The sequence below is a fragment of the Dermochelys coriacea genome, chromosome 3 (genome assembly GCF_009764565.3).
Source record: "Dermochelys coriacea isolate rDerCor1 chromosome 3, rDerCor1.pri.v4, whole genome shotgun sequence".
Classification (NCBI taxonomy): Eukaryota; Metazoa; Chordata; order Testudines; family Dermochelyidae; genus Dermochelys; species Dermochelys coriacea.
In genome coordinates, this window is record NC_050070.1 from 2,321,584 (window position 1) to 2,346,891 (window position 25,308).

Consider the following 25,308-nt stretch of genomic DNA (forward strand, 5'->3'; position numbering starts at 1 on the left):
ACTCAAAAATTAGGAAAAGCCAGTATTAAGGTTGTGTGTGTTGTGAAGATACAGTAAAACTTCAGAGTTATGAAAACCTCGGGAATAGAGGTTGTTCATAACTCTGAAATGTTCGTAACTCTGAACAAAACATTACGGTAGTTCTTTCTGAACATTGACTTAATATACCTTTTAAACTTTACTATGCAGAAGAAAAATGCTGCTTTTAACCATCTTAATTTAAATGAAAAAAGCACAGAAACAATGTGTCAACTTACCTTGTCAAAAAATTTTTTACTTTCCCTTTATTATGTTTATTAGTTTACGTTTAACACACCACTGTACTGTATTGCCTTTTCTTTTTTGTCTCTGCTGCTGCCTGATTGCGAATTTCCTATTCCAAATGAGGTATGTGGTTGACTGGTCAGTTCGTAACTCTGGTGCTCATAACTCTGAGGTTCTACTTGTAAATTCATGAATTTCTGAAGCACTCAGATGCTACAGTGAGAGCTCCATGGAAACACTCAGCAGGAAATTACTAATTTTGTACTGAGTACTGGATTTGGAGGGTATACATCAGTGGTGGGCAACCTGCAGCCCGTCAGGGTAATCCACAGGCAGGCCATGAGACCGCTTCTTTACACTGACTGTTCGCAGCTTCTAGTGGCCATAGTTCACCGTTCCCAGCCAATGGGAACTGCGGGAAGCAGCGGCCAGCATGTCCCTGTGGCCCGTGCCACTTCCCGCAGCTCCTATTGGCCGGGAACGGCGAACTGCGGCCACTGGGAGCTGCGGGCGGCTATGCCTGCGGACGGTCAATGTAAACAAACTGTCTCACGGCCTGCCAGTGGATTACCCTGATGGGCCACGTGCAGCTCATGGGTTGCAAGTTACCCACCACTGGTGTACATCATATGAGGCCTATGGCTACCCACTGAATGAGAAGGGAAAAAAAGTAATACTGAACAACTACCCAAGTTCAATGATGGAGGCAGGGGTCCTGTGGAAGAAACAGTATGTGATCATGTAATTGAAGTCTGCATCATAATGTAAATGCACAAAGGAGCCAAATAAAGTTGCAAGGACAACATTAATTCTGGAATTTATCAACTTTTGTGTGCTTGATTTTATAACCTTAACATTCTTTCAACATTTTGTTTTTGATGTGATATATAACCATTCCCACAAGACTGCTTCTATCTTATTCAGTACATAGGTTGGATGGCACTCAGATAATGAGAGAAGTCCTGTGGAACCATGATTCATTTTGGGCCAAGTTGTGTATGAAATTTACCTTCGGAAGTGGCATGGAATGAGGATTTGAAAACCTAACTTCAATATCATTGAAAATCTAACTTCAACATACCATAGCATATAACCTATCACTCAAATCAGCCTCTGAACCAGATAACTAGAGGATAGCTAATGTAAAGCTGATTTTTAAAAAAGGCTCTCATGGCAATCCTGGCAATTACAGGCCAGTAAAGCCTAAATTCACTACCAAGCAAACGGGTTGAAACAATAATAAAAAACAGAATTATCTGACACAGATGAACATGATATGCTGGGGAAGAGACAACACAGCTTTTGTAAAGGAAACTCATGCTTCACCAACCTATTAGAATTCTTTGAGGGTGTCAGCAAACATGGGGACAAGTGTGATCCAGTTGATATATAATATTTGGACTTTCAGAGGCCTTTGACAAGGTCTCTCACTAAAGGCTCTTAAACAAACTAAGCAATCATGGGATAAGTGGGAAGGTCCTCTCATGAATCAGTAACTGGTTAAAAGATAGGAAAACAAAGGGTATGAGTAAATGGTCAGTTTTCACAATGGAGAGAGATAAATAGCAGGGTCCTCCAGGAATCTGTACTGACACCAGTGTTGTTCAACACATTTGTCATAAAAATAAAGGGAAGGGTAAAAACCTTTAAAATCCCTCCTGGCCAGAGGAAAAACCCTTTCACCTGTAAAGGGTTAAGAAGCTAGGATAACCTTGCTGGCCCCTGACCACAATGACCAATGAGGAGACAAGATACTTTCAAAGCTGGAGGGAGGGAGAAACAAAGGGTCTGTCTGTCTGTGTGATGCTTTTGCCGGGGACAGAACAGGAATGGAGTCTTAGAACTTAGTAAAATATATTTAAATATATTTTACTAAGTTCTAAGACTTATATATATATTTATAAAATATATTTAAATATATTTTACTAAGTTCTAAGACTCCATTCCTGTTCTGTCCCCGGCAAAAGCATCACACAGACAGACCCTTTGTTTCTCCCTCCCTCCAGCTTTGAAAGTATCTTGTCTCCTCATTGGTCATTGTGGTCAGGGGCCAGCAAGGTTATCCTAGCTTCTTAACCCTTTACAGGTGAAAGGGTTTTTCCTCTAGCCAGGAGGGATTTTAAAGGTTTTTACCCTTCCCTTTATTTTTATGACAACATTAATAAACAATCTGGAAAAAAGAGTGAACAGTGAGGTAGCAAAATTGGCGGACGATACTAAATTACTTAAGATAGTTAAGCCCAAAGCAGACCGCAAAGTGTTACAAAAGTACTGCATTAACTGGGTGACAAGATGGCAGATGAAAATCAATGTTGAGAAGTTCAAAGTTATACACACTGGAAAAAATAATCCCAACTATACATACAAAATGATGGGGTCTAAATTAGCTGTTACCATTCAAGAAAGATACCTTGGAGTCATCATGGATAGTTCTCTGAAAACATCTGCTCAATATGCAGCAGCAGTCAGAAAAGCTAAAAGAACATTGGGAACCATGAGGAAAGGGATTGATAATAAAACAGAAAATATCATAATGCCTCTATATACCTCCACGGTACACTCAAGCGTTAATAGTACATGCGGTTCTGGTCACCCTATCTCAAAAAAGATACATTACAAATGGAAAAGATGCAGAGCAGGGCAACTAAAATGATGAGGGGGATGGAACAGCTTCTATGCAAGGAGAGGTTAAAAAGACTGGGACTGTTCAGCGTAGACAAGAGACGAGTAAGGGGGGATAGGAGAGGGGTGTAAAATCATGGCTGCTGTGCAGTTTGAGAATAAGGAAGTGTTATTTACCCCTTTACATAACACTACAAATACAGACCACCCAATATAATTAATAGGCAGCAGGTTTAAAATAAACAAACAAAAAAAAACCTACTTCCTTCACACAACGCACAGTCAACCTGTGGAACTCGTTGCCAGGGGATGTTGTAAAGGTCAAAAGCATAACTGGGTTCAAAAAAGGATTAGGCAAATTCATGGATGATAGGTCCATCGATAGCTATTAGCCAAGATAGTCGGGGATGCAACCCCATGCTCCGGGTGCCCTAAATCTCCAACTGCCAGAAGATGGGATCGGATGATGCAGGGTGGATCACTCAAAATTGTCCTGTTCCGTTCATTCCCTCTGAAGCATCTGGCACCGGGCACTGTTGGAAGACAGAATACTTGGCTAGATGGACCATTGCCTTTCTTATGTATCAAGAAACATCAACTGATGTCCTTCAACTCTGAAACCTTAATAATTTTAAAGAAAGATTTTTGTATGGAATTTCCTACATTTTAAAAAAAAATTATGGTAAAACAAAAATTCCATGACTAAAGTATTTTCTAGACTAGTAGTTTTCAACAGGGGGTCTGCGAGCAGGTTTTCAGGGGGTCTGCGAAGCAGAACTGGGTTAGACTCTCTGGGGCCTAAGGCCCAAGCCTGAGCCCGAGCCCTGCCATGCAGGGATGAAGCCAAAGCCCAAGCAACTTAGCTTTACAAGGCACCCCATAGCATGGAGTCCCAGGTAAATGCCCTGCTTGCTCCCCCCGCAATACCGGCCAGGCTTTTATATGCAGAAAAATAGTTGTTGTGGCACAGGTGGGCCATGGCGTTTTTATAGTATGTTAGGGGGGCCTCAGAAAGAAAAAGGTTGAGAATCTGTGTTCTAGACAACAGTAGACTATTACTTCATCTGTGTAAGATGCAAATTCAGTAAGGGAAAAACCATCTAGTGTCTAATGCAATGTACACTTTTTTGCATTAAAAGTGCACATTAATAGCAGCATATGAGCCTCATCCCAAATGCATATTCACAGTTGAATGTAATGAGGTTTTCATACACACCTTATAGATTTATAGATATTAAGGTCAGAAGGGACCATTCTGATCATCTAGTCTGACCTCCTGCACAATGCAGGTGACAGAATCTCACCCACCCACTCCTGCGAAAAACCTCTCACCTACGTCTGAGCTATTGAAGTCCTCAAATTGTGGTTTAAAGACTTCAAGGAGCAGAGACTCCTCCAGCAAGTGACCCATGCCCCATTCTACAGAGGAAGGCGATAGAATCCAAATAATTTAAAAAGTACTTACATAGGCATACGCAATGAAACGGCCACTTACAATTGTATAAATTATACTTTGTGACATTTTTTTTGAACAGGCGTAACTCAGTTAAGTCAAAAAGGCTTTTCACTGGATGTCCAAAAGTATATGTTCAAACTGGGGACTGTGTTTGATTGAAATTATCAAGGACACAGTTTATAATGAGGAAATAAAGGCACCAAGAGTAGACCAGACATTGAAGGAGTCCAGGTTTGAAAAGGAGGAGACAGAAGAGAGAGTAGACAGTGAAGCAAGAGTAGGGACACTATTTTATTCTGGGGGAGACAGTGGAATATATCTGAATGTGAGACAAAAGAAACCAGATGAGGAAGAGATTAGGAATGATAAGAAGGGGAGGAATAGAGCCTAAATGGAGATCAGGAAAGGGAAAGGAAAAAGGAAAAGAAAGGAGTGAAAGAAGGAGGGCTCACACCAGATGGTGTCAATCTTAGTAAGATTTTGGGCTAAGAGGGATGGCAGGGAGCAGAAGAGTTGTGGGCATATGAGTCAACCAGAGTAGAAAAGTAAGCTGCTTAGGCAAGATACAGAATTTGACAGAAGGGAAGGTTACTCACCTTGTGCAGTAACTGAGTTCTTCAAGATGTGTGTCCCTGTGGGTACTCCACTTCAGGTCTCAGCGCCATCGATCGGAGATTTTTGCTAGCAGTGTCTGGTCGGGGTGCATGTGCACAGTAGCTGTCTTGCAGCGCCACTGGCACCTCTTCTGGCACACACGCACGCACACACACCAAACCCCCTCAGTTTCTTCTCTATCGTGGATCATTAAGTTCTTACTCCAAAGTAGAGGGGAGGAGCGTGGGTAGTGGAGCACCCACTGGGACACACATCTGGAAGAACCTCAGTTACTGCACAAGATGAGTAACCTTCCCTTCTTCTTCGAGTGTTGTCCCTGTGGGTGCTCCACTTCAGGTGAATGTACAGCAATGCCCTCATGAGGATGGAAGGGACGTCAGAATTGAGTATGTAGTTGCGGCTAGGACTGTGAAGCCTACCCTTGTGACTGTGCTTGAGCTGAGCATAATGGTTAACGAATGTGTGTTCAGATGTCCAAGTGGCTGCTCTGCATATCTCTATGATGGGTATATTGTGAAGGAATGCTATGGAAGTTGCTACAGTTTGTTGAATGTGTTCTGATGCGCATTGGGGCTGCTATGTTACATAGGGAGTAGCTTTCAGAGTAGCAGCCGTGTTAGTCTGTATTCACAAAAAGAAAAGGAGTACTTGTGACACCTTAGAGATCAGTCTTTAAGGTGCCCCAAGTACTCCTTTTCTTTTTGTCTTTATAGAATATTGTGTACGGGGGGTGAGCCATGAGTTCCCCTATCTCACTCACTCTTCGTGCTGATGTGATGGCTATCAAGAGTGCCACTTTCATAAATAAATGAAATAAATAACACAGTGCTAAGGGTTTGAGTGGTTTTCTGGTTAGACATTTGAGCACTAAGTTTAAATCCCATGATGGTGTGGGTTCACAGATATCTGGGTACATGTTCTGTAACCCCGTTACGAACCTCCTAGTAATGGGATTGGTGAATACTGATGTCCCATCCACCTGTTGGTGGAAGGCCGTTATGGCCATGAGGATAACTTTAGTTGAGTTCGTAGCCAGTCCAGAGTTTTTAAGGATAGTAGGTAATCCAGGATGATCAGAAGTGGGGCCTGTTGTTCAGATATTTGTTTGGTTTGGTACCAGAGGGAAAAATCTTTTCCATTTTTGGAGGTAAGTAGAGCGTGTGGTATGTTTCCTGCTATTAATCAGTACTTGTTTTACTTGGTCAGAACAGGTTAATTCCTCAGGATGGAGCCATGCCTTCAGGTGGAGTTTGCCTGGATCTGGATGGAGGATTTGACCACTGTCCTGTGAGAGGAGATTATGTAGGATGGGGAGAGTGAACAGCTTGCATAGTGCCATACGGGACAGGTAAGGGAACCAAGTTTGACTGGGCCATGTTGGCACTATAAGAATTAGCTTGGCTCTCTCGGTTCATGTCTTGTGTATGACTCTGGAGATCAGAGGAATCGATGGGAGGGCATATAAGAGAGGGGCGTTCCATTTGATAAGGAATGCCTCTCCCAGTGATTGTACTCCGTCCTGCAAGTGAGCAGAACTTTGGGCATTTCTTGTTTGCTCGTGTCGCAAACAGATCTATCAATGGAGATCCCCTTTGGAAAATATGATGTGTTATTTCGTCGTTCAGTTTCCATTCGTGTTCTTGAGAGAACTGTCTGCTTTGAGTGTCTGCCATGATATTCAAGCAGCCTGGTAGGTATGATGCTGTGAGGGTGATGTTGTGCCTTATGCATCAGTTCCATAGCTTTCGAGCTTCCACAGATACAGAGTGGGATCATGCCCCACCCTGGCAGTTCATATAGAACGTACATGCGATGTTGTCTGTTAGGATCCGTATCGTTCTGTCTCTTATGAGAGGAAGGAAGTGGCAGCATGCACTGCAGACCGCACATAGTTCTAGCAGGTTTATGTGTAGATGTGTTTCCACACGGGACCATTTGCCCTGGGTTGTATGTTGCTTCAGGTGAGCATCCTCATCCAATCAGGGAGGCATCTGTCATGTTCTCAACAAATGGTGGCCCTTGTTGGAATGGTACACCAGAACAAACGTTCGTTGGGTTTCTCCACCAGCATAGTGATTGCATCACCTCTCTGATGGGTGCGATTCTCTTGTTTAGACTGTGTCTTTGTGGGCTGTATACTGCATTCAGCCATCTCTGAAGGCACCGCATGTGTAGCCTGGCGTGTTTTACAACGAATGTGGTAGCAGACATATGTCCCAATAGTTGTAGGCATATTTGCACATGTACCCATGGACTGTGAGATCACTGATATAAGGGAGGTCATAGTGGTGAAACGTGGCCTTGCAAGTGATGCTCTGGCCGTGAGGGAGTCCAGGTGAGCTCCAATGAACTCTAGTTGCTGCACCAGAACTAGGGTGGATTTCTTTTCATTGATTTGAAGTCTCAGGGAGTGAAAGAGAGGGGTGGTTATTTGAATGCTTCCTTCTGTTTCTGTCTTTGTGGTGTCTTTGAGTAGGCAGTCGTCTAAGTAAGAGAATATCAGTATCCCCCTTCTGCGTAAGTCAGCCGCTACTACCGCAAGTGTTTTGGTGAATACTCTCAGTGCAGTTGAGAGGCCGAATGGTAGCGCTCTGTATTGGAAATGTTCTTGTCCTACTGTGAATTTTAGGAAGCGTCTGTGAGATGGATGGATTGCATCATGAAACTATGCATCTTGTAGATTGAGGGCTGCGTACCAGTCCCCTTCTTCCAGCGTAGGGATGATTGAGCTCAGGGTGACCATTTTGAATCTGTGGGCATGGACGAATTTGTTGAGTCTCCTTAGATTGAGGAGGGGTCTCCATCCTCCATTTTTCTTTTGGGTCAGGAAGTAATGGGTATAGAATCCCTTCTTTCTGTGTTGTGACTGAACCAGTTCCACTGCACCTATTTGTCGAAGGTGATGTACCTCTTGTCTCAACAGGTGCTTGTGGATCCCTGAAGAGGGATGGGGAAGAATCCCTGAAGAGGGATGGGGAAGGTGGATGTGTAGGTGGGACAGATGTAAAGGGGATGGTTTAGCCTGTTTGAATGATCTCTAAGACCCATTGGTCCAAGGTGATGGAGGCCCAGTTGCTGTAATATGGTCTGAGTCAGAGCCCAAAGATTTGGGTATTGGTCGTTGACACTGGTGTTATGGGGAGGTCGTGCAGACCCTCAATCAACGCTTCAAAATTGCAGCTTATTTAGTGGTTGTTGGGAACGCCGCGTTCTGTGATTGGTTCTGTTGACGTCTCTGTGTTCAGTTTCTTTGGCCCCGTGCATCGTACGGTCTCTGCTGGCTTTGAGACGTATTGTCTCTGCTCCTGTTGTAGGGCTAGTACCTTTGTCTCCTGTTAGGTGGTGTGTATATCCCTAGGATCTGTAATGTTGCTCGAGTCCTTCACTGAATGAAGGACTTCATCAGTTTTTGTGGAAAAGAGCTTGTCTCTGTCAAAAGGCAGATCTTCCACTTTGTGCTGGAGCTCTCTAGGAATTCCTGAGGAGTGAAGCCATGAGGCCCTTCGCATTACTATGGCTGTTGCCGTCATGTGGGCTGCTGTGTTCGCTACATCAAGGGTGGCTTGAAGTGCCATCCTGGAGATAAATTGGTTTTCGTTGATGATGGCCCGGAACTGGTCTCTCTTCTCCTCAGGTATGTCCTGCGTGAAGTCCACTAGTTTGTTATAATTGTCATGGTTGTAGTTTGCCAGTAGCATGGTGTAGTTCGCTGTGCGGAACTTTAGTGTGGCCGAGATGTAGACTTTCCGTCCTAAGAGGTCCAGTCTCTTCCATTCCTCGTCCTGATGTGTTGTCTTATGTTGTTTACTGTGTTGGTAGGCTGCATCCACCACTAATGAGTTTGGATGTGGGTATGCAAACAGGAATTCCATGTCCTTATTTGGCACGTGATATTTCCCGTACGTGCATTTGTTAGTTGGTGAGATGAATGCCGGGGTTTGCCACACTGCATCTGTGGGCTCCAAGAGGGCATAATTTATTGGAATGGCGATTTTTGATGAAGAGGAAGTATGTAAAATTTTTAGGAGTTGGTGTTGTGTCTCCTGAACCTCTTCTAGAGGGATGTTTTGGCTCTGGGCCACTTGCCTAAATAGCTCCTGGAATGTTTGAAATTTTCAGGGGCCATCGTAGGTGTAGGTATGACCGTGTCATCTGGGGAAGATGAGAAATTGTGTTCTGGTGACTCCTCATGATTAGAGTTGTCATCCCTCTCTTCTTCCCCTTCCTGAAGTACCTCAGAGGGTTCAGGTACTGATGTTGTTGCTGACCTTATGGGTTTCCTATGCACAGACATGGGTCTCTGGAATTGGGCCCTGTAAGCTGCCCACGGGTCCAATTGTGGTCATTGGATAGGGAATGGCATGGGTGAGCATATCCATTTGTTTGCGAGCCATGGTGGTACACCCTTGCTTGTCTGTCCTTTGCGATTGTATTGGTGGGCAGTGTCCATTGGGGAAGAATCTCCCGAGAAGAAGGCTGCCTCCCCTTCTTCTTCCTCCTCATCGCTTGAGAATGGTGGAGCGATGGTGGAATGAGGCTGCTCAGGTGCCATCAGTACCGGCAAGTACGCGGTGCCAAGTTGTGGATAGCCAGGTGCTGATGTAGTCGGCATCTCGGAGAGTTGAGTGAGGAGGAGTTGATGCCATAGGCACCAACTTCCACTTTGCCCAGTGGGTGCTTGAAGCCCCCCTCCCCTAGCCCCGACCCTGCCCCTCCTCTTCCCGTCCCTGCACTGCCCTCGCCCCACCCCCATTCCACCCCTTCCCCAAAGTCCCGCCCTACCCCGTCTTTTCCCACCCCCCCACCCTCTTCCCATCCCCATTCTACCCCCTTCCTCCAAGTCCCCACCCCTACCCTGCCTCTTTTCCGCCTCCACCCGAGTGCACCGCGTCCCCACTCCTCCCCCTCCCTCCTGGAAAGTCCTAAGCACCACCAAACAGCTGTTAGGTGGCGGGGGGGAGGGGGAAAGGGCTGGAAGGGAGGAGTGGGGCCGCAACACGCTGGGGGAGTTTGGCTGCTGGTGGATGGGGAGCACCCATTAATTTTTCTCCATAGGTGCTCCAGCCCCAGACCATCCACAGAGTCGGCGCCTATGGTTGGTGCCTTCATATATGGTGCCGTTTCTTTCGGTGCCGATCATTCACGCGTGGCTTTCTTCAGCACTCACGAAAGCTTATGCTCTAATAAATTTGTTAGTCTCTAAGGTGCCACAAGTACTCCTTTTCTTTTTGCGAATACAGACTAACATGGCTGCTACTCTGAATTCAGCACTGTTGTTTGTTTCACTTGTTCCATGTTCAGTGGCCCCTCACTCGGTGCCAGGGGGGAGCCATGACCTGCAGTGCAGGCTGCGGTACTGAACCCTTTGCAGAGGTAGACAGTGCCTACCATTCGACTCCTTTCCCTTCCCGGCAGAGGTCACTGGGCAGATGGTGCCGGAAGTGCCTGGTGTATCGAAGGTACTCACGGCAGGGATCTCGCTGGAGACAGTTTCTTTTTTTAACAGTTTGTGGCTTGGTGAAGATGAGGCCCTTTTTCTTGATTTCTCTGAAGAGGAGGCACTCACCCTGTCAATGGAAACCGCCTCAGGGGAGCCACATATCGATTCTGCTGTGGAGCACAGGGATTTCTCCATCAAGATTAATTTCAGACAGAGATCCCTATCTCTCCTGGCCCTTGCCTTTAGGCTGTTGCAGTGAGTGCACCTCTGAGGAATGTGTGATTCCCCGAGGCAGCATACACAAAGTGATTGGCATGGCATCATTACAAGATGCACACTTTTTAAAAGCTGGGAATCCAGGCATTTCTAAACCCTCTTTGGGATTTGGGGATGAAATTAAAGGGAAAAATGATTTTTTTAACTAACTATGATATTACTGCTATGTTCATCTAATACTAACTAGAGTTAAACTAATTTAACAAACTATATTTTCTATAGTTCGTAGGGACACTGCTAACGGACCCGTCTCAAGCGGAGGACAGTTGAGAAGGAACTGAGGGGGTCGGGCATGTGCATGCCAGAAGAGGTGTCAGCAGTGCCACGAGACAGCTACTGCACACGTGCGCCCCGACCAAAAGCTGCTAGCAAAAATCTCTGATCAACATCACTGGGACACACCACCACCTGAAGTGAAGCACTCACAAGGACAGCACTCGAAGAAGAACGGAAGGAACAAAGTCACATTTATAAAGGAGGAAGTCATAGAATCCATCATAGAATATCAGGGTTGGAAGGGACTTCAGGAGGTCATCTAGTCCAACATACTAACTACAAATTCACCGTAGTCCCTGAATTTTCTCAGAAGTGGTCAGCAACATGGGAACAGTACATGTAGGGCAGAATCAGGGTTCCAGCGCTGATGATCAGACTGATTAGTGGGAGGAAAAGAACCTAGCATGTAGAAGGTAAAGTGAAAAGAAGGTGTGTGGGGGTGGGATTTTCAAGTGTTTGAGTTAACAGCATATATCACAGGCATTTTGAAAGTACAACCCTGAGACCATGGAGTCAGAATGCAGGTGTGTCAGTGAGGAAAGGAAAGATAAACCACTGAAAACAACTGTGCTGCTTGCCAGAGAAGCAGAGTCAGGGAAAACATAGTATTGAGAATGTTTATGAAGAGCATTGTTTTGCAGATAGAACAGGAGGTCAAGGAATCAGGGAAAGGGAAGACCGGAACAAGGAAAGCAGGGGATAGAGATGAGGTAACAAAAATGAGAACCAAGTAGGAGGGAACAGTGGATTGGGGAGGGGCGGGCAGGTCAGGAGTGACAAAGATGAGGAGGTACAAGACAGTTAACTAGGTTCAAAGGGGCAGGTGACAAAAGCTCACAAGTAAACATAAAATGGGCAACCTTGACAGAGCGCTAGGTGTTGGGGGAGACAAGGAAAATTATAATAGGGTAAAATAGGAGCAACAAGAGGGAAACAGTGGGGAAATCTGCTGAGCATCTTAGATGTCTGTACACTAATGCAAGGAGTAGGGGAACAGGAAGAACTGGAGGATTGGGCCAAAAGAACAAATTGGAGGATTGGGCCAAAAGAAATCTAATGAGGTTCAATAAGGATAAATGCAGGGTCCTGCACTTAGGATGGAAGAATCCAATGCACCGCTACAGACTAGGGACCGAATGGCTCGGCAGCAGTTCTGCGGAAAAGGACCTAGGGGTGACAGTGGACGAGAAGCTGGATATGAGTCAGCAGTGTGCCCTTGTTGCCAAGAAGGCCAATGGCATTTTGGGTTGTATAAGTAGGGGCATAGCGAGCAGATCGAGGGACGTGATCGTTCCCCTCTATTCGACACTGGTGAGGCCTCATCTGGAGTACTGTGTCCAGTTTTGGGCCCCACACTACAGGAAGGATGTGGATAAATTGGAAAGAGTACAACGAAGGGCAACAAAAATGATTAGGGGTCTAGAGCACATGACTTATGAGGAGAGGCTGAGGGAGCTGGGATTGTTTAGTCTGCAGAAGAGAAGAATGAGGGGGGATTTGATAGCTGCTTTCAACTACCTGAAAGGGGGTTTCAAAGAGGATGGCTCTAGACTGTTCTCAATGGTAGCAGATGACAGAACGAGGAGTAATGGTCTCAAGTTGCAATGGGGGAGGTTTAGATTGGATATTAGGAAAAACTTTTTCACTAAGAGGGTGGTGAAACACTGGAATGCGTTACCTAGGGAGGTGGTAGAATCTCCTTCCTTAGAGGTTTTTAAGGTCAGGCTTGACAAAGCCCTGGCTAGGATGATTTAACTGGGACTTGGTCCTGCTTTGAGCAGGGGGTTGGACTAGATGACCTTCTGGGGTCCCTTCCAACCCTGATATTCTATGATTCTATGATTCTATGAACTGGAAGTATTAGTACATAATTTAGATTATGACTTTACTGGCATCACAAAGACTTGGTGGGATAAATCTCATGACTGGAATGTTGGTAGAGGTTAATAGCTTGTTCAGGAAGGACAGGCTAGGAAAAAGGGAGGAAGTCTTGCATTATACATCAAGCATACATACGCTACTCCTGGGGGAATTCTGCCCCTGAAAATTAAAAATTCTGCACCAAAAAATTAAAAATTCTGCATACAATATTTTAAAATTCTGCAAATTTTATTTGTCAACACAACACTATATAATCATGCCAGTTTCAATTATTTTCATAATTTATGTCAAAATGCCTGTCAGCAAGTATATCTAACAATACAGACACACACAAAAATTCCCCCAGGAACAGAGAGTTAAAGAAACCGCTAGGACAACTTAGTTCCTCACTCACACCCCTTTCCCCCCACCAAAACCCCCCCAGCTGCGCCCTCCAGCAGCCCAGACACTCACACCTCCTACCTGCAGAGCCTAGCTGTGGGCCCCCTCCGGCCCAGACACACATATCGCCCACCCCCCAGAGGCCAGCTGCAGCCACCCCACCCCAGATACTCACATCCTCTCCTCCCCAGAGGCCAGCTGTGGTCCCCTCGGCCCAGACACTCACACCCTCTCACCTCCAGAGCCCAGTAGCACCCCCTCGGCCCAGACACTCACAGACCCTACACCCTCCTAGAGCCCAGGGATCCAGAGGGAGAAACAGCCTCATACTGGGTCCCAGGCTTGCACAGTGTTTCCTACGCACCACTGCCTCTTTCCTACATCACAGTAAGGGTCTACTATACACTAGCAAACCAGAGGAAGAAGTGGGTGAGAGATTTATAGAACAAAACAGAAATATCCACAACACAAGTAGTGGGGGATTTTAACTACCCAGACGTCTCTTGGAAAAGTAATATAGCAAAACAGAAAATTTCCAGTAAGATCTTTAATTGTGTTGGGAACAACTTTTTGTTCCAGAAAGTGGAGGAAGTAACCAGGGGGACAGCCATTTTAGAGTTTATTCTGACTAAAGGAAAATTTGATTGCAAATCTGCAGATGAAAGGCAATTTGGGTGAAAATGATCATGAAATAATAGATTTCATGATTCTAAAGACAGGAAGGAGTGAAAGCAACAGAATAAGGACAATGGACTTCAAAAAAGTAGATGTTAAACTCAGAGAACGTCTAAGGTTCCATGGAAAGAAAATAAAAGGGATAAAAGAGTTCAAGACAGCTGGCAGTTTCTCAAAGAAACAATATTAAATACACAATTGCCAATTATTCTGAGGCAAAGGAAAGATAGGAAGAATTGTAAGAGGCCAGCATGGCTCCATCAGGAGCTCTTTAGTGACCCAAAAATCAAAAAAGTCTCTACAATAAGTGGATACATGGACAAACGGCTAAGGAGGAGTATAAAATAATAGTGCAAGGATGTAGGGACAAAATCAGGAAGGCTAAGGCACAAAATGAATTACACCTGGCAAGGGACATAAAGGCAATACAAAGAGGTTCTTTAAATACATTAGGAGCTCAAGAAAGACAAAGGGAAGGATAGGTTCTCCACTTAGTGGGGAAGGAGAGCTAATACTGATGATATCAAGAAGGCTGATGTGTTTAATGCCTATTTGGCTTCAGTCTTCCCTAAAATGATGACTAGATACACAACACAATTCATATTAACAAGCAGGCGGAAGAAAAGCAAGCCAAAAATAGGGAAAGAACAGGATAAAAAATATTTAGGTAAGTTAAATGTATTCAGGTCAGCATCTTAAGGTACTTAAGGAACTAGTGTAAACAATCACAGAACCGCTAGCAATTATCTTCAAGAACCCATGGAGGACAGGTGAGGTTCCAGAGGGCAGGAGAAGGGAGAACATAGAACCTGTCTTTAAAAAGGAGAACAAAGAGGACCTGGGGAATTACAGATTAGTGAGCGTAACTTCAATACCTGAAGGATACTGGAAAAAATTATTCAATCAATTTGTAAGTATTAGAGGATAATTGGGTGATAAGTAATAACCAGCATGGATTTGTCAAGAACAAATCATGCCAGACTAACCCAATTTCCTTCTTTGACAGTGCTACTGGCCTAGTGGATAGAGGGGAAAGCAGTAGGTATGATATATCTTTATTTTTGTAAGGCTCTTGACACGCAATCCCTCATGACATTTTCATAAGCAAACTAGGAAAATGTAGTCTAGATCACAATACTATAAGTGCACAACTGTTTGAAAGATTGTACTCAAAGAGTAGTTATCAATGGTTTTCTATCAAACCGGGAGGGTATATCTAGGGAAGTCTTGCAGGGGTCAATCCTTGGTCTGATATTATTCAATATTTTCATTAATGATTTGGATAATGATACTGGTGAGTAGGCTTATAAAATTTGTGGACAACACCAGATTCGGAGGGGTTGCTCGCACTTTGGAGTACATTATTAGAATTCAAAAGGACCTTGACAAATTGGTACACTGGTCTGAAAGCAACCTGATGAAATTCAATAAAGCCATGTACAAAGTGCTTGGGCTAGAAAGGAAAAATCAAATGCACAACTACAAAATGGAGAACAACTGGCTAAGTGATAGTACTGCTGAAAAGGATCTGGGGGTTATAGGGGATCACAGATTGAACATGAGCCAACAATGTGATGCAGTTGCAAAAATGGTTAATATTATTCTGGGGTGTATTAACAGGAGTGTCATATGTAAGACACAGGAAGTAATTGTCCTGCTTTTCTTTGCAATGTGGAGGCCTCAGCTGGAGTTGCGTCCCCAGTTTTGGTGCCATCCATTAGGAACGACGCGGACAAATTTGAGAGAGTCCAGAGGAGAGCAACAAAAATAATAAAAGGTTTAGAAAACCTGACCTATGAGGAAAGCTTAAAAAAAACTGGGCATATTTAATCTTGAAAAAAGAAAATTGAGAGGGGACCAGATAACAGTCTTCAAATATATTAAGGGCTGTTATAAAGAGGACCGTGATCAATTGCTCTCCATGTCCACTAAAGGTAGGATAAGAAGTAATAAGCTGAATCTTTAGCAAGGGAGATTAAGGTTAAATATTAGGAAAAACTTTCTAACTATAAGAGCAGTTAAATTCTGGAATAGAGTTCCAAGGGAGGTTGTGGAATCTCCATCTATCGTGAAGCAGAAAAAACGCCCACCAGCATGGAAGGGGTTAAAGAGAGCCTTTGGGCCCAGCTAGCCCCACCCCCCTTATACCTGCAGCCCATGCCAGGCCTGGAAGGGAGAGAAAAGGAGAGAGCCTGGCTCAGTTTGAGGCTGACTGGCAAAAAGGCAGGAGCTCGCTGCTTCCCTTTCTGAGGGAAGGAGCACTACTCGGCCAGTTGAGGCAGCCACCAGGAGCCAAGCACCCTCTTCCTGGCCAAAGGAGACAAAGAGGTCTAGGACCACCCAGCCTAAGAGGAACCTGGGTGGTGAAAGCACAAAGCCCATGTGGGGGTTCCGATCCCACCAAACTTACGGCTTCCACACCTGGAGGAACCTGGGACTGCAGGAGGACACCACCCAGGGTCCATTAAAGGGTACTACTAGAGACAAGCCACCAAAGGAACTTGGATTAGAGGGGCCATGCCCTGAAGGGACAACAGTAGGAAGTAGCTTAGTGCAGCAGATGTGGACTCCCCGCTGGGAGGTCCCCTACTCAGGGGTTAACTTACACAGGGCCCTGGGCTGGGACCAGGTGGAATGGAAGGGCCTGGATCCCCCTACTCCCCTGCCTTCAGGACTGAGGCACCTCAACCACAGAAGCAGGGGGCAGGAAATCAAGTACTCCAACCACTAGGCCGACTGGTCCTCCAAGCTCCCTCTTACACCATCACTGAAGGTTTTTCAGAATAGGTTGGAGAAACACCTGTCCAGGGATGGTCTAGGTTGACTTGGTCCTGTCTCGCTGCAGGGGGTTGGACTTGATAAGCTCTCAAGGTTCCTTCCTGCCCTATGATTAAAAGCTCAGTAAATTCTGAACTAAAGTTTAAACTTTAAAGAAACCCAAAATAGTTTGAAAATACGGAAATGTAAGATCAAACACCTTTATTCCAACAATGATGCCAGCCTCCCTTCTTTGTTCCTATCATATTTTGTAAGATTTGCTATATAGGGAGAGAGATCAAGAATTTGTTTTAAAAGGTGTAACACAAACATGCCCATACATACCCAGGCAGGTATATTACCCATGTCTCACCATCTTTTCAGTATTTCACCTAAGGCGGCCATTTGTGATCTTTGCCAAAAGCTAAGAAATAGCTGATTGTCATGGTTATTGAGTGATATTTGTATATGAAACAATTTTAGAGTTATGTAACATTTTTATATTGGGTTTCAAAACTGTTAAAGTGAAACTTGTCACCTGATTTGAGGCGGGTCTCAGGGCTCACTCAATCAACATTGAGAACAATGGACATCCATTGAGCCAGCCTATGTTTACTGTCTGGAACAGGTGTAGGCTTGAGAATTTAGAAAAACAAATGAACCCTAAGAAAAGACTCTAATTAGGGGACCTCTTGGGTAAGAGGCATTAGTCTGTAACTGTATAAGAGATGACAAAAAAACACAAGTTGTGATCCATTACACAGAGGAGGCATTCTGCGAGCAGGGGCATCTCTAGTAAAAGATGGATCCCAGCTTTCTGGACTGGACAAGTGCTGTAGCAGCTAACAATTGGATAGGAAAAAGTATAAGCTATAGAGTGTCTTTTAGGTTTTTCTTTTACTTGTAACCTTATGTTTCCAAACCCTTGAACTTGCTTTTATTTTAATCTCTATCTTAAGATCGGATAAATAAACTTCCATTTGGTTTTATAATCGACTTGTCCAAAAGCCTCGTGCACAGGAGAGTGTTGTGCTGAGGTGAAACCAGAGAACTGAGGTGCACTGCCTCTACAGAGACAGCACACTGATGTACATTGAAGATGTCCAGAAGATAAGGGACTGGGCACTTGAGTGTAACAAAGTGGAGTGTATAATTTGCTAGGCTGCAGAGGGAAAGAGCAGAGCTTGCAGAGTATTTTTTTGCCAGCACTCAGTGGCTGGGGAGAGTCTCCCCAGGTGGCATAGAGAGGTCTTCTTCCCACTGTAAGCAGGTGGTAGTGATTCACTCTGGACATCTCAGGTAACCATGAAAAGTGTTCAAAAGGGCTTTAAGAAGTCTGTATCCTATAGACCACGGTATCAGGCCATACACGGATACTGTGTTAATCTACTGTATGATCCAGTGTCTATTAAAGATAATGGCAAAGCTTCCGGTTACTTCATTTGTACAGTAGGATCAAGCCATTAATGAATGAAACTTTATGAAGGATAACTGTCAAATAAGCTTCAGGTTTTTGGAGTTTTGTTTCACTTTCTTTGGATGAAATATTACTTTTTAAATATGAATTGAGTATCTTCTGTAGCCAGTAGATGGCATGCATTACCAGAAAGACTAAACTAACATAAGATTCATTCCAGTAGCATGACTGCTGGATAAGTAAGAAAAACGTAGCTAATTTTTCAAAATGTAACAATTAAATACAAAGTTTGTGTGACTAATGGTGGAAATAGAAAATTTAAAATAATGGTTAAATTTACTTGAAAGTACTTACATCTTAGTTTGTCTTGTATTTTCCCACCACACATGGTTGCTAACATAGCTTTAACTGAAAACACTGTCAACTTCCCATGGCCCTCACTGCAAAATAAAATACATGATAAACCATTACTTTATGGAATGATAAGAACAAAAATATTTCAGGGTCAGAAGAAAAGTTAATTTATGCCTTCCCTAAGTGCTATGCTTTATAAAACTATTTAACAGTGAACATAATTCAAAAAATGATAGCAACATTTAGCTTTGTCAATAAATTAGAACAGCTAACAGGTAGCCAATGACAAATCATGTTCTCTTGCAGAATTATGGGCATTCTATGGATGAAGAGAGGCTTGCATTTGTTTTACCTGTCCCGCAGCTACCTACTACATGGTGGAACCTGATTATTATGAATCATTCCTTTCTATTTAGAATAAGCCTGTTTAATTATGTTTCTTGCTTTTACTGCTGCCCTTTCTCGGGAATTCCAACACTTTATGAACACTGCCTGACACTCAGAGAAAGAAGTGGTATTCTAACAAAACATGTTAGGTTACAAGATATTCTGAACATTCTAAGTAGAACAGGAACAAACATGGATGGTTGTTATTCTAATTAAAGCCACCTAGACTGCTACACTATCAGGAACAGATGGCATAATCAGGCAACCATTTCCTAATGTCAGCATGAGAAAAAATGTGTACTAATTCCTTATAAAAACAATGGAAAGATTTTATTCAGCACAAAGTGGTATGCAAAAACAACTATTTTCATATAAAAAAATCACAAAACACTTTAGAAGGAGGTGAAAGACAAACAACATATAGTAACAGAGGATTATAGAGGCTATAGAACAGTGATCTCAGGATAAAGCCATTATTAGTGCTCAGTACTGAGTTAATTTAGTCAGAGTTGAACATAAATTAGGAGTACTGAGAGCATGTACATGAGAGTGTATAAGCAATACATAAATTCTGAGCACTATAATCCTAAATAAAAAGATTGACTGAATTATCTATATCATATTGTGTGCTATGGATAATACTTTACCGATTTCTTACAGCAACTCGGAAAAGGTAAGATAGTATACAAGTGGAAGATGAAACATGGATCCTCTTCAACAATTTCCTTCTGGAGAGGACACTCCACCTCTTCTAGAAATAAGATTTCAGAAGGATTTCAGAAGAGGAATGGGGGATTGGAGGCAGTCATTCTGGATGACATGCAGGACTCCCTTATCAGATGTTCTGTTCCCAAGATGATAGGAAATAGACCAAGTGATCTCTAAAGGGAGAAAACCAAATGTATTTGGTTGTGTACTCCCAGCAGACCCACCAAAACAGAGGCTGGAAGGCTGAAGATTGTGGCTGCCTCCAGAAAAACATTTCAGTCGTCTTGTTTTATTTCTTTATGGTCTCTTAGCAGCTTGTTGAAGAGGCTGCCTATGAAACTGGTATTTCATCTGTGCAAAGGAAGATAGAAAACATTGTCTTGGTACTCGAAGTCTCAAAGAGAGAACCTCCTCTTGGGCAGGGAGGTTGCGTCAGCCATACAGCTCTCGCAGCTGACCTTGCCTCCTTAGCGTGCTGTAAGGTCTTATCCATTTTATTGCTGAACATTCTTTCTTCCTCAAAAGGAAGATCACAAATTTTGAACTAGGCAAGCACAGAAAGGCTAGATGAGTTCAACCATGAATGTCTGTAAAGAGGCTATAAATCTTGCCACTGCATCACAAATGTCATATGCTACCTTCAGAGGCTGAAGGCAAGCTTTTTTCTTCCCTTGGGTAAAGTCCTTAGCCAGCTTCTGCTGGATATAGGGCAATTGGTCAACAAAAGGAAGGAGCTACATAGCATGCCACCTCAATACCCAGAGTTGACTTTTCTGCCAGAGGCGTCCAATCTTCTGACTTCCCTGTCTGGAGGGGCAGATAATGAAGTTCTCAGAGACTTTGCTATGATAACCAATGCATTTGCAGGAGGGTGAGCAACAGAACTGAACCTGAGGGACCTGGTATAAAACAACCATCCATCTTTTGCCTTTGCAAGCATGGTGGTAAGGGATGCTAAATGTGCCCCTTTGGATAATGAGAATTACCTTTCTTTTTTCTCTGGAGTGTAGGATGTTGAAGGTGCCTTTGCTTTACTGCTGGGACAGATGTGGGCTGCAGCAGTAGGGCTCCAGCCACCACATCGGGGAACTGTTTTGAAGTCAACTCTGGCAAGAGATCAACAGACCATGTTACCTGGGGAGATCATGTCTGTGTCCCAGGATCATCCTGTGGAACTGTGACCTAATCTCTGTGCTCAGAGTGCATGTGAGAGATGTTAGCAGGACTTCTGACTGGAGTTGGTGGCATGACTGTAGGGAGCGTACCCACTGAACACTTGGGAGAAGAGGGATAATTGCAAGGGGAGATGATCTTTGTGTGTGCCTATGAACAGGTTCTTCACAGAAAGTCCACATCGGATCACAAGGGACCTCTCCCCAAGGAGGCCTATAGTGCCCTTTTATATCTTCTTCCCACTTTCTGGATAGCTCTTTTGCTGTGACCTGGGTCAAATAGTTCCCATTGTGTAGTGCTGTCTCTGTACACAGTTCCTCGGGTAATCCCCCTGGTGCTTGTGTGCATTTCCTCAATGAGCCATTAACATTGTTTGGCCTTTTTACTTTTGTACCTGAAAGGCTGCCTGTGGGTGTTTTCAACCTCACAACATGTTTCAGTAACACCTACATAGCCCAACTTCATAACTTCACATACGATAACAGCACATACAATCCAACGAGATATTATTGTTGAGCAGTTCAAGACTTTTGGAATGATACCTCACAAGGCATACTGTGTGTAAAACTTATCCTAATTATATGACAGTGGTGAATAACAAGGTGCCAGGATGTCACATGATGTTGTTAGTGTTGCAGCCTGAATAGTGGAACCCGAGCTAGCTAGCTGTGCAAACAGCTAGTTTAAGGCCCTCCTCACTAGGTTAGCCAGCCTGCTTGCGAAGATGCTCTTCCCTCTCTTCATTAGGTGAAGCCCGTCTCTGCCTAGCACTCCTACTTCTTAGAACACCATCCCATAGTCAAAGAGTCCAAAGCCTTCTCTCCAACACCACCTGCGTAGCCATTTGTTGACTTCCACTATTCGATGGTCTCCACCCAGGCCTTTTCCTTCCACGGGGAGGATGGACAAGAATACCACTTGTGCCTCAAACAACCTTTATCCTACAGGTGTTAAAGTAGGCACTGCTAGCTACAGATGTTATCCTGTAGGCATAAAGTAGGCAACACATCTGTAGGATAACACACTTGGAAATAACACAGGAACACTGGGGGACTGAACTGGGGGAAGTGATGGCTAAAGAGATTTCTAGCCTGTGTATGAAAACCTGGGAAATCCAAGCTGCAAAGCAAAGGCAGCTTAAGAATCTGCCAACCTATTTATCACTCAGGGTGAGAATTTGCTAATTCATAACCTACCTATCTAGTACGTTAAGCTCAGTTTGCATTTTTGTTTAGTTACTTGGTAATCTGCTTTGATCTGTTTGCTATCACTTATAATAACTTAAAATCTATCTTTTTGTAGTTAATAAACTTATTTTATGTTTTAATCCAAACCAGTATGTGTTTGACTAAGGTGCCTGCGGAAAATCTCTACTTGGTTACCACAAGTGTGCATGGTCCTCTTCACTTTGAAGGAGAGGTGGACCAGGTATTAAACACATATACTGGCCAGATTTGACCAGGACAGGACGATACTGCTCTGGGGTCCTAGGCTGGGAAGCTGGTGGTTAGAGAGCCTACATGCAACTGCAGCTGGGTGTGTCCCTACCTGTGTTAATGCTGGTGAAAGTGCAAGCTTGGAAGGCTTTGCAGCTTGTCACAGCAGCACAGTGTGAGAGGGAGCCCAGGTTGGTGGGTCAGAGGGCTTAGCAGTACCCCAGTTTCCAGGGGAACCCGTCACACATCCATTGGGAATGTGTGGAGGACACCTGAAGAACCAGCCCCTTCTTTGAGTCTACTAAAGTTCAATGGACACTGGAGTAGGGTGTCAGGGAGAAGATACTGGAAAGTAAAAATACAGTACCATCGGGATCAACTGGAACAGACACCATGCAATCCTGGGATTGGTGACGCTTCTTTTGGTGGTGCTTTCCGAGAAGCCTTTTGAATAGCCCTCTCTTCTCTTTGTGCTTTAAATAGCACAGGAAGCGCTGAAATGGGGAAGGCCTGTGGGTCTGGGGGAGTCAGCAAGGGCAGGCAAAATACAAAGTCTTGGAAGGAGCTTTTTGTGATTTGTTCTTGACACCATAACATCAGAACTGGTGTCTGGGACCATGGGGCAATTGTCCTGGCACTATGTCTATAGGTTTTGGCTGGCATTGAGGATGAACTGTGGCACTGGAATCTTGAACAGCTTCTAATTTGAGGAGTGCTTTTGCACTGACCAGAGAGAGGCAAAATAGCAGCCCAAGGCAATCTTTGATGCCATGGATGTCTCAACAAAAACAACAGGCCCAAAGATCTGCTCTTTCCACACTATCAGGATGCAGAGCCTTCTCAGATCCCACCTTAACAGGTGGTGTCAAAGTCAACTTATGCATCTCTGAAGTAGTGTGTTTTGGAGCGGGCATGGCACAAAGCTCCAGCCTGGAACTTTAACTGATGATCCCTGCTGGATCAGGAAGTAAAGGCAGCCAAGCAGACATCAGATCTGACCACGGGGCAGAATGGTCTACCTCTGCCAGGCACAACACACATCAGGAGACAGCATTCAACTTGAGAAGGATCCTGAGACAGGAGCTGCACCATTTAAATATCTTCTTTGGATCTTCAAGGGTTGGCATCAATCGCAGAACAGAGTTGCACACTCAGAAAGGGGAAAAATTGCTCTGAACTATTTATAGCTAGGAAATTATCTAAGAAAGCTAAAATACCAAGCTATGTACAAGAGAAAAAGTATCTTAGTTGTCTGGCTTGGTCAGACATGGACACAGTTCTGCGGTTCCTTATATCCTTAGTCCTAAGCAGCCAGAAGGAAGTGAGGAGGGTTGGGGCTCCCATGTCCTTTAAATAGCCTTGAGCTCTGATCATTCAGTGCCATAAGGTAGTACACAGCTTTCTAGAAGGGTCCAAAACACTGACACAGGCTCTTGAGATCCCATTAGTGGGAACATGAGGAAGTGCTAGATATGCTGTCATAGGAATCTTTCACATGCTTAGCTCCATTACGGTTGGGCTTTAAGAAATTCTTTGACCTTGGAAATTGAAAAACTGGCCAAGGGAATGAGTCCCCTGAGAAAATGTTGGGGTTTACTAGTTTACTTCAAAAGCAGGCTGTTCAGATTGGCTTAGGGCCACTTGTGTTTCACTTGCACAGCAGGAAGAGTTTTGAAACTGGAGTTTTATTAAATTTATAAATAAATAAAACAAATCAACCAAAAACCAAACAAATAAGACACCCCTGGTTGCACAAGCCCCATTGCTGCTCAGTCCTTTCAGAACACACACAACTCTGCTGCTGCAACCAGAGCTGTTCCCTTTGCCCCTTTCAGCAGACCTTCAATCCTTAAAGGGACAAGACACAGATAAACTCACAGATTCCAAGGCCAGAAGGTAAAACTCTGATCATCTGGTCTGGCCTCCAGTATAACACAGGCCACAGAACTTCCCCAAAACAATTCCTAGACCAAATTCTTAGAAAAACATCTAATCTTCATTTAAAAATGGTCAGTGATGGGGAATCCATGATGGCCCTTGGTAAAATGTCCCAATGGTTAATTGCACTCACTGGTCAAGAATTTACGCTTTATTTCCAGTCCGAATTTGTCTAGCTTCGACTTCCAGCCATTGGACAGTGCTATGCCTATGCTAGATTGAAGAGCCCATTATTTGTTCCCCATACAGATACCTATAGACTGCAATTAAATCATCCCTTAACTTTCTCTTTGTTAAGATAAAAGGAATGCCGCCAATTGGAAGGCATGAGATGCACTGTCCTAAGGATAGGGGTTCCACAACCACCGCTCCCAAGAGAAGGAGGCGGGTGGTGGTGGTCGGGGACACTCTCCTCAGGGGGACTGAGTCATCTATCTGCCGCCCCGACCGGGAAAACCGAGAAGTCTGCTGCTTGCCAGGAGCTAGGATTCACGATGTGACGGAGAGACTGCCAAGACTCATCAAGCCCTCGGATTGCTACCCCTTCCTGCTTCTGTATGAGGCATGTTTTCTAGCCCTTTAATCATTCTTGAGGCTTTTTTCTGAACCCTCTCCAATTTATCAACACCCTTGAATTGTGAGCAGCAGAACTGGATACAGCATTCTAGCAGTGATTTTGCCAGTGCAAAATATAGAGGTAAAATAACCTCTCTACTCCTACTCAAGATTTCCGTTTATTAATCCCACAATTTTATTAGCTCTTTTGGCCACAGACTCACACTGGGACCACAATGTTTAAACCTGACATTCCCATATGAGTGCTATAGCCCTCCCTCGTAAATGTAATATCATTCCAACACTTCCATTAAAAAAATAAAACATATAATCCATCCATTTGATTTATTAGCAGTAATCCACGCGTTCCACAAGCTCACAACTGTTATTCCCAATTGACAGTTTGGGCCTCTCCTGTGTCATGAGTTCTGGTACTAATGGTGAAAGTTTCTGCATCACTCTTCAGTTTATTTCACAAAGCAGAAAGTTTCTGCAGCAATTTTAGTTCCACTATCCAACTAAATAATCAGTTCTGAACACCCTAAATCCCCAAAGATATTCATACCTTATGAATAAGGATACAATTTTGTCACAGAGTTCATGGATTCTGTGACTTCTTTGGCTTCAGCCCTGGTCAGAGCGGTGGGGCTGGAGCAGCGACTGGGGATTGGGCTGGAGCAGCCTCTCCCTCCCCCGG

At 44.1% G+C, this 25,308-nt stretch overlaps 1 protein-coding gene and 1 long non-coding RNA gene across 30 annotated transcripts in view; both read right to left on the reverse strand.

Moving 5' to 3' along the window:
• DTNB (dystrobrevin beta) overlaps positions 1-25,308 on the reverse strand; it is a 412,789-nt gene that overhangs the window by 309,849 nt on the left and 77,632 nt on the right. For all 29 annotated transcript variants that reach the window (XR_006279636.1, XR_006279635.1, XR_006279632.1 and 26 more), the window contains one exon: positions 18,415-18,500. Coding sequence is in view for 12 of the 29 variants with exons in the window: in XM_043509975.1 (XP_043365910.1) it covers positions 18,415-18,500 (86 nt within the window). In the remaining 17 variants the exon portion in view is untranslated. The remainder of the gene's footprint in view (positions 1-18,414; positions 18,501-25,308) is intronic.
• On the reverse strand, positions 3,473-15,276 carry LOC122459142. The gene is made up of 3 exons (XR_006279640.1): positions 13,681-15,276; positions 12,681-12,690; positions 3,473-3,484 (listed from the first exon to the last, which is right to left on the reverse strand). It is a non-coding gene; the product is annotated as an uncharacterized LOC122459142 (long non-coding RNA).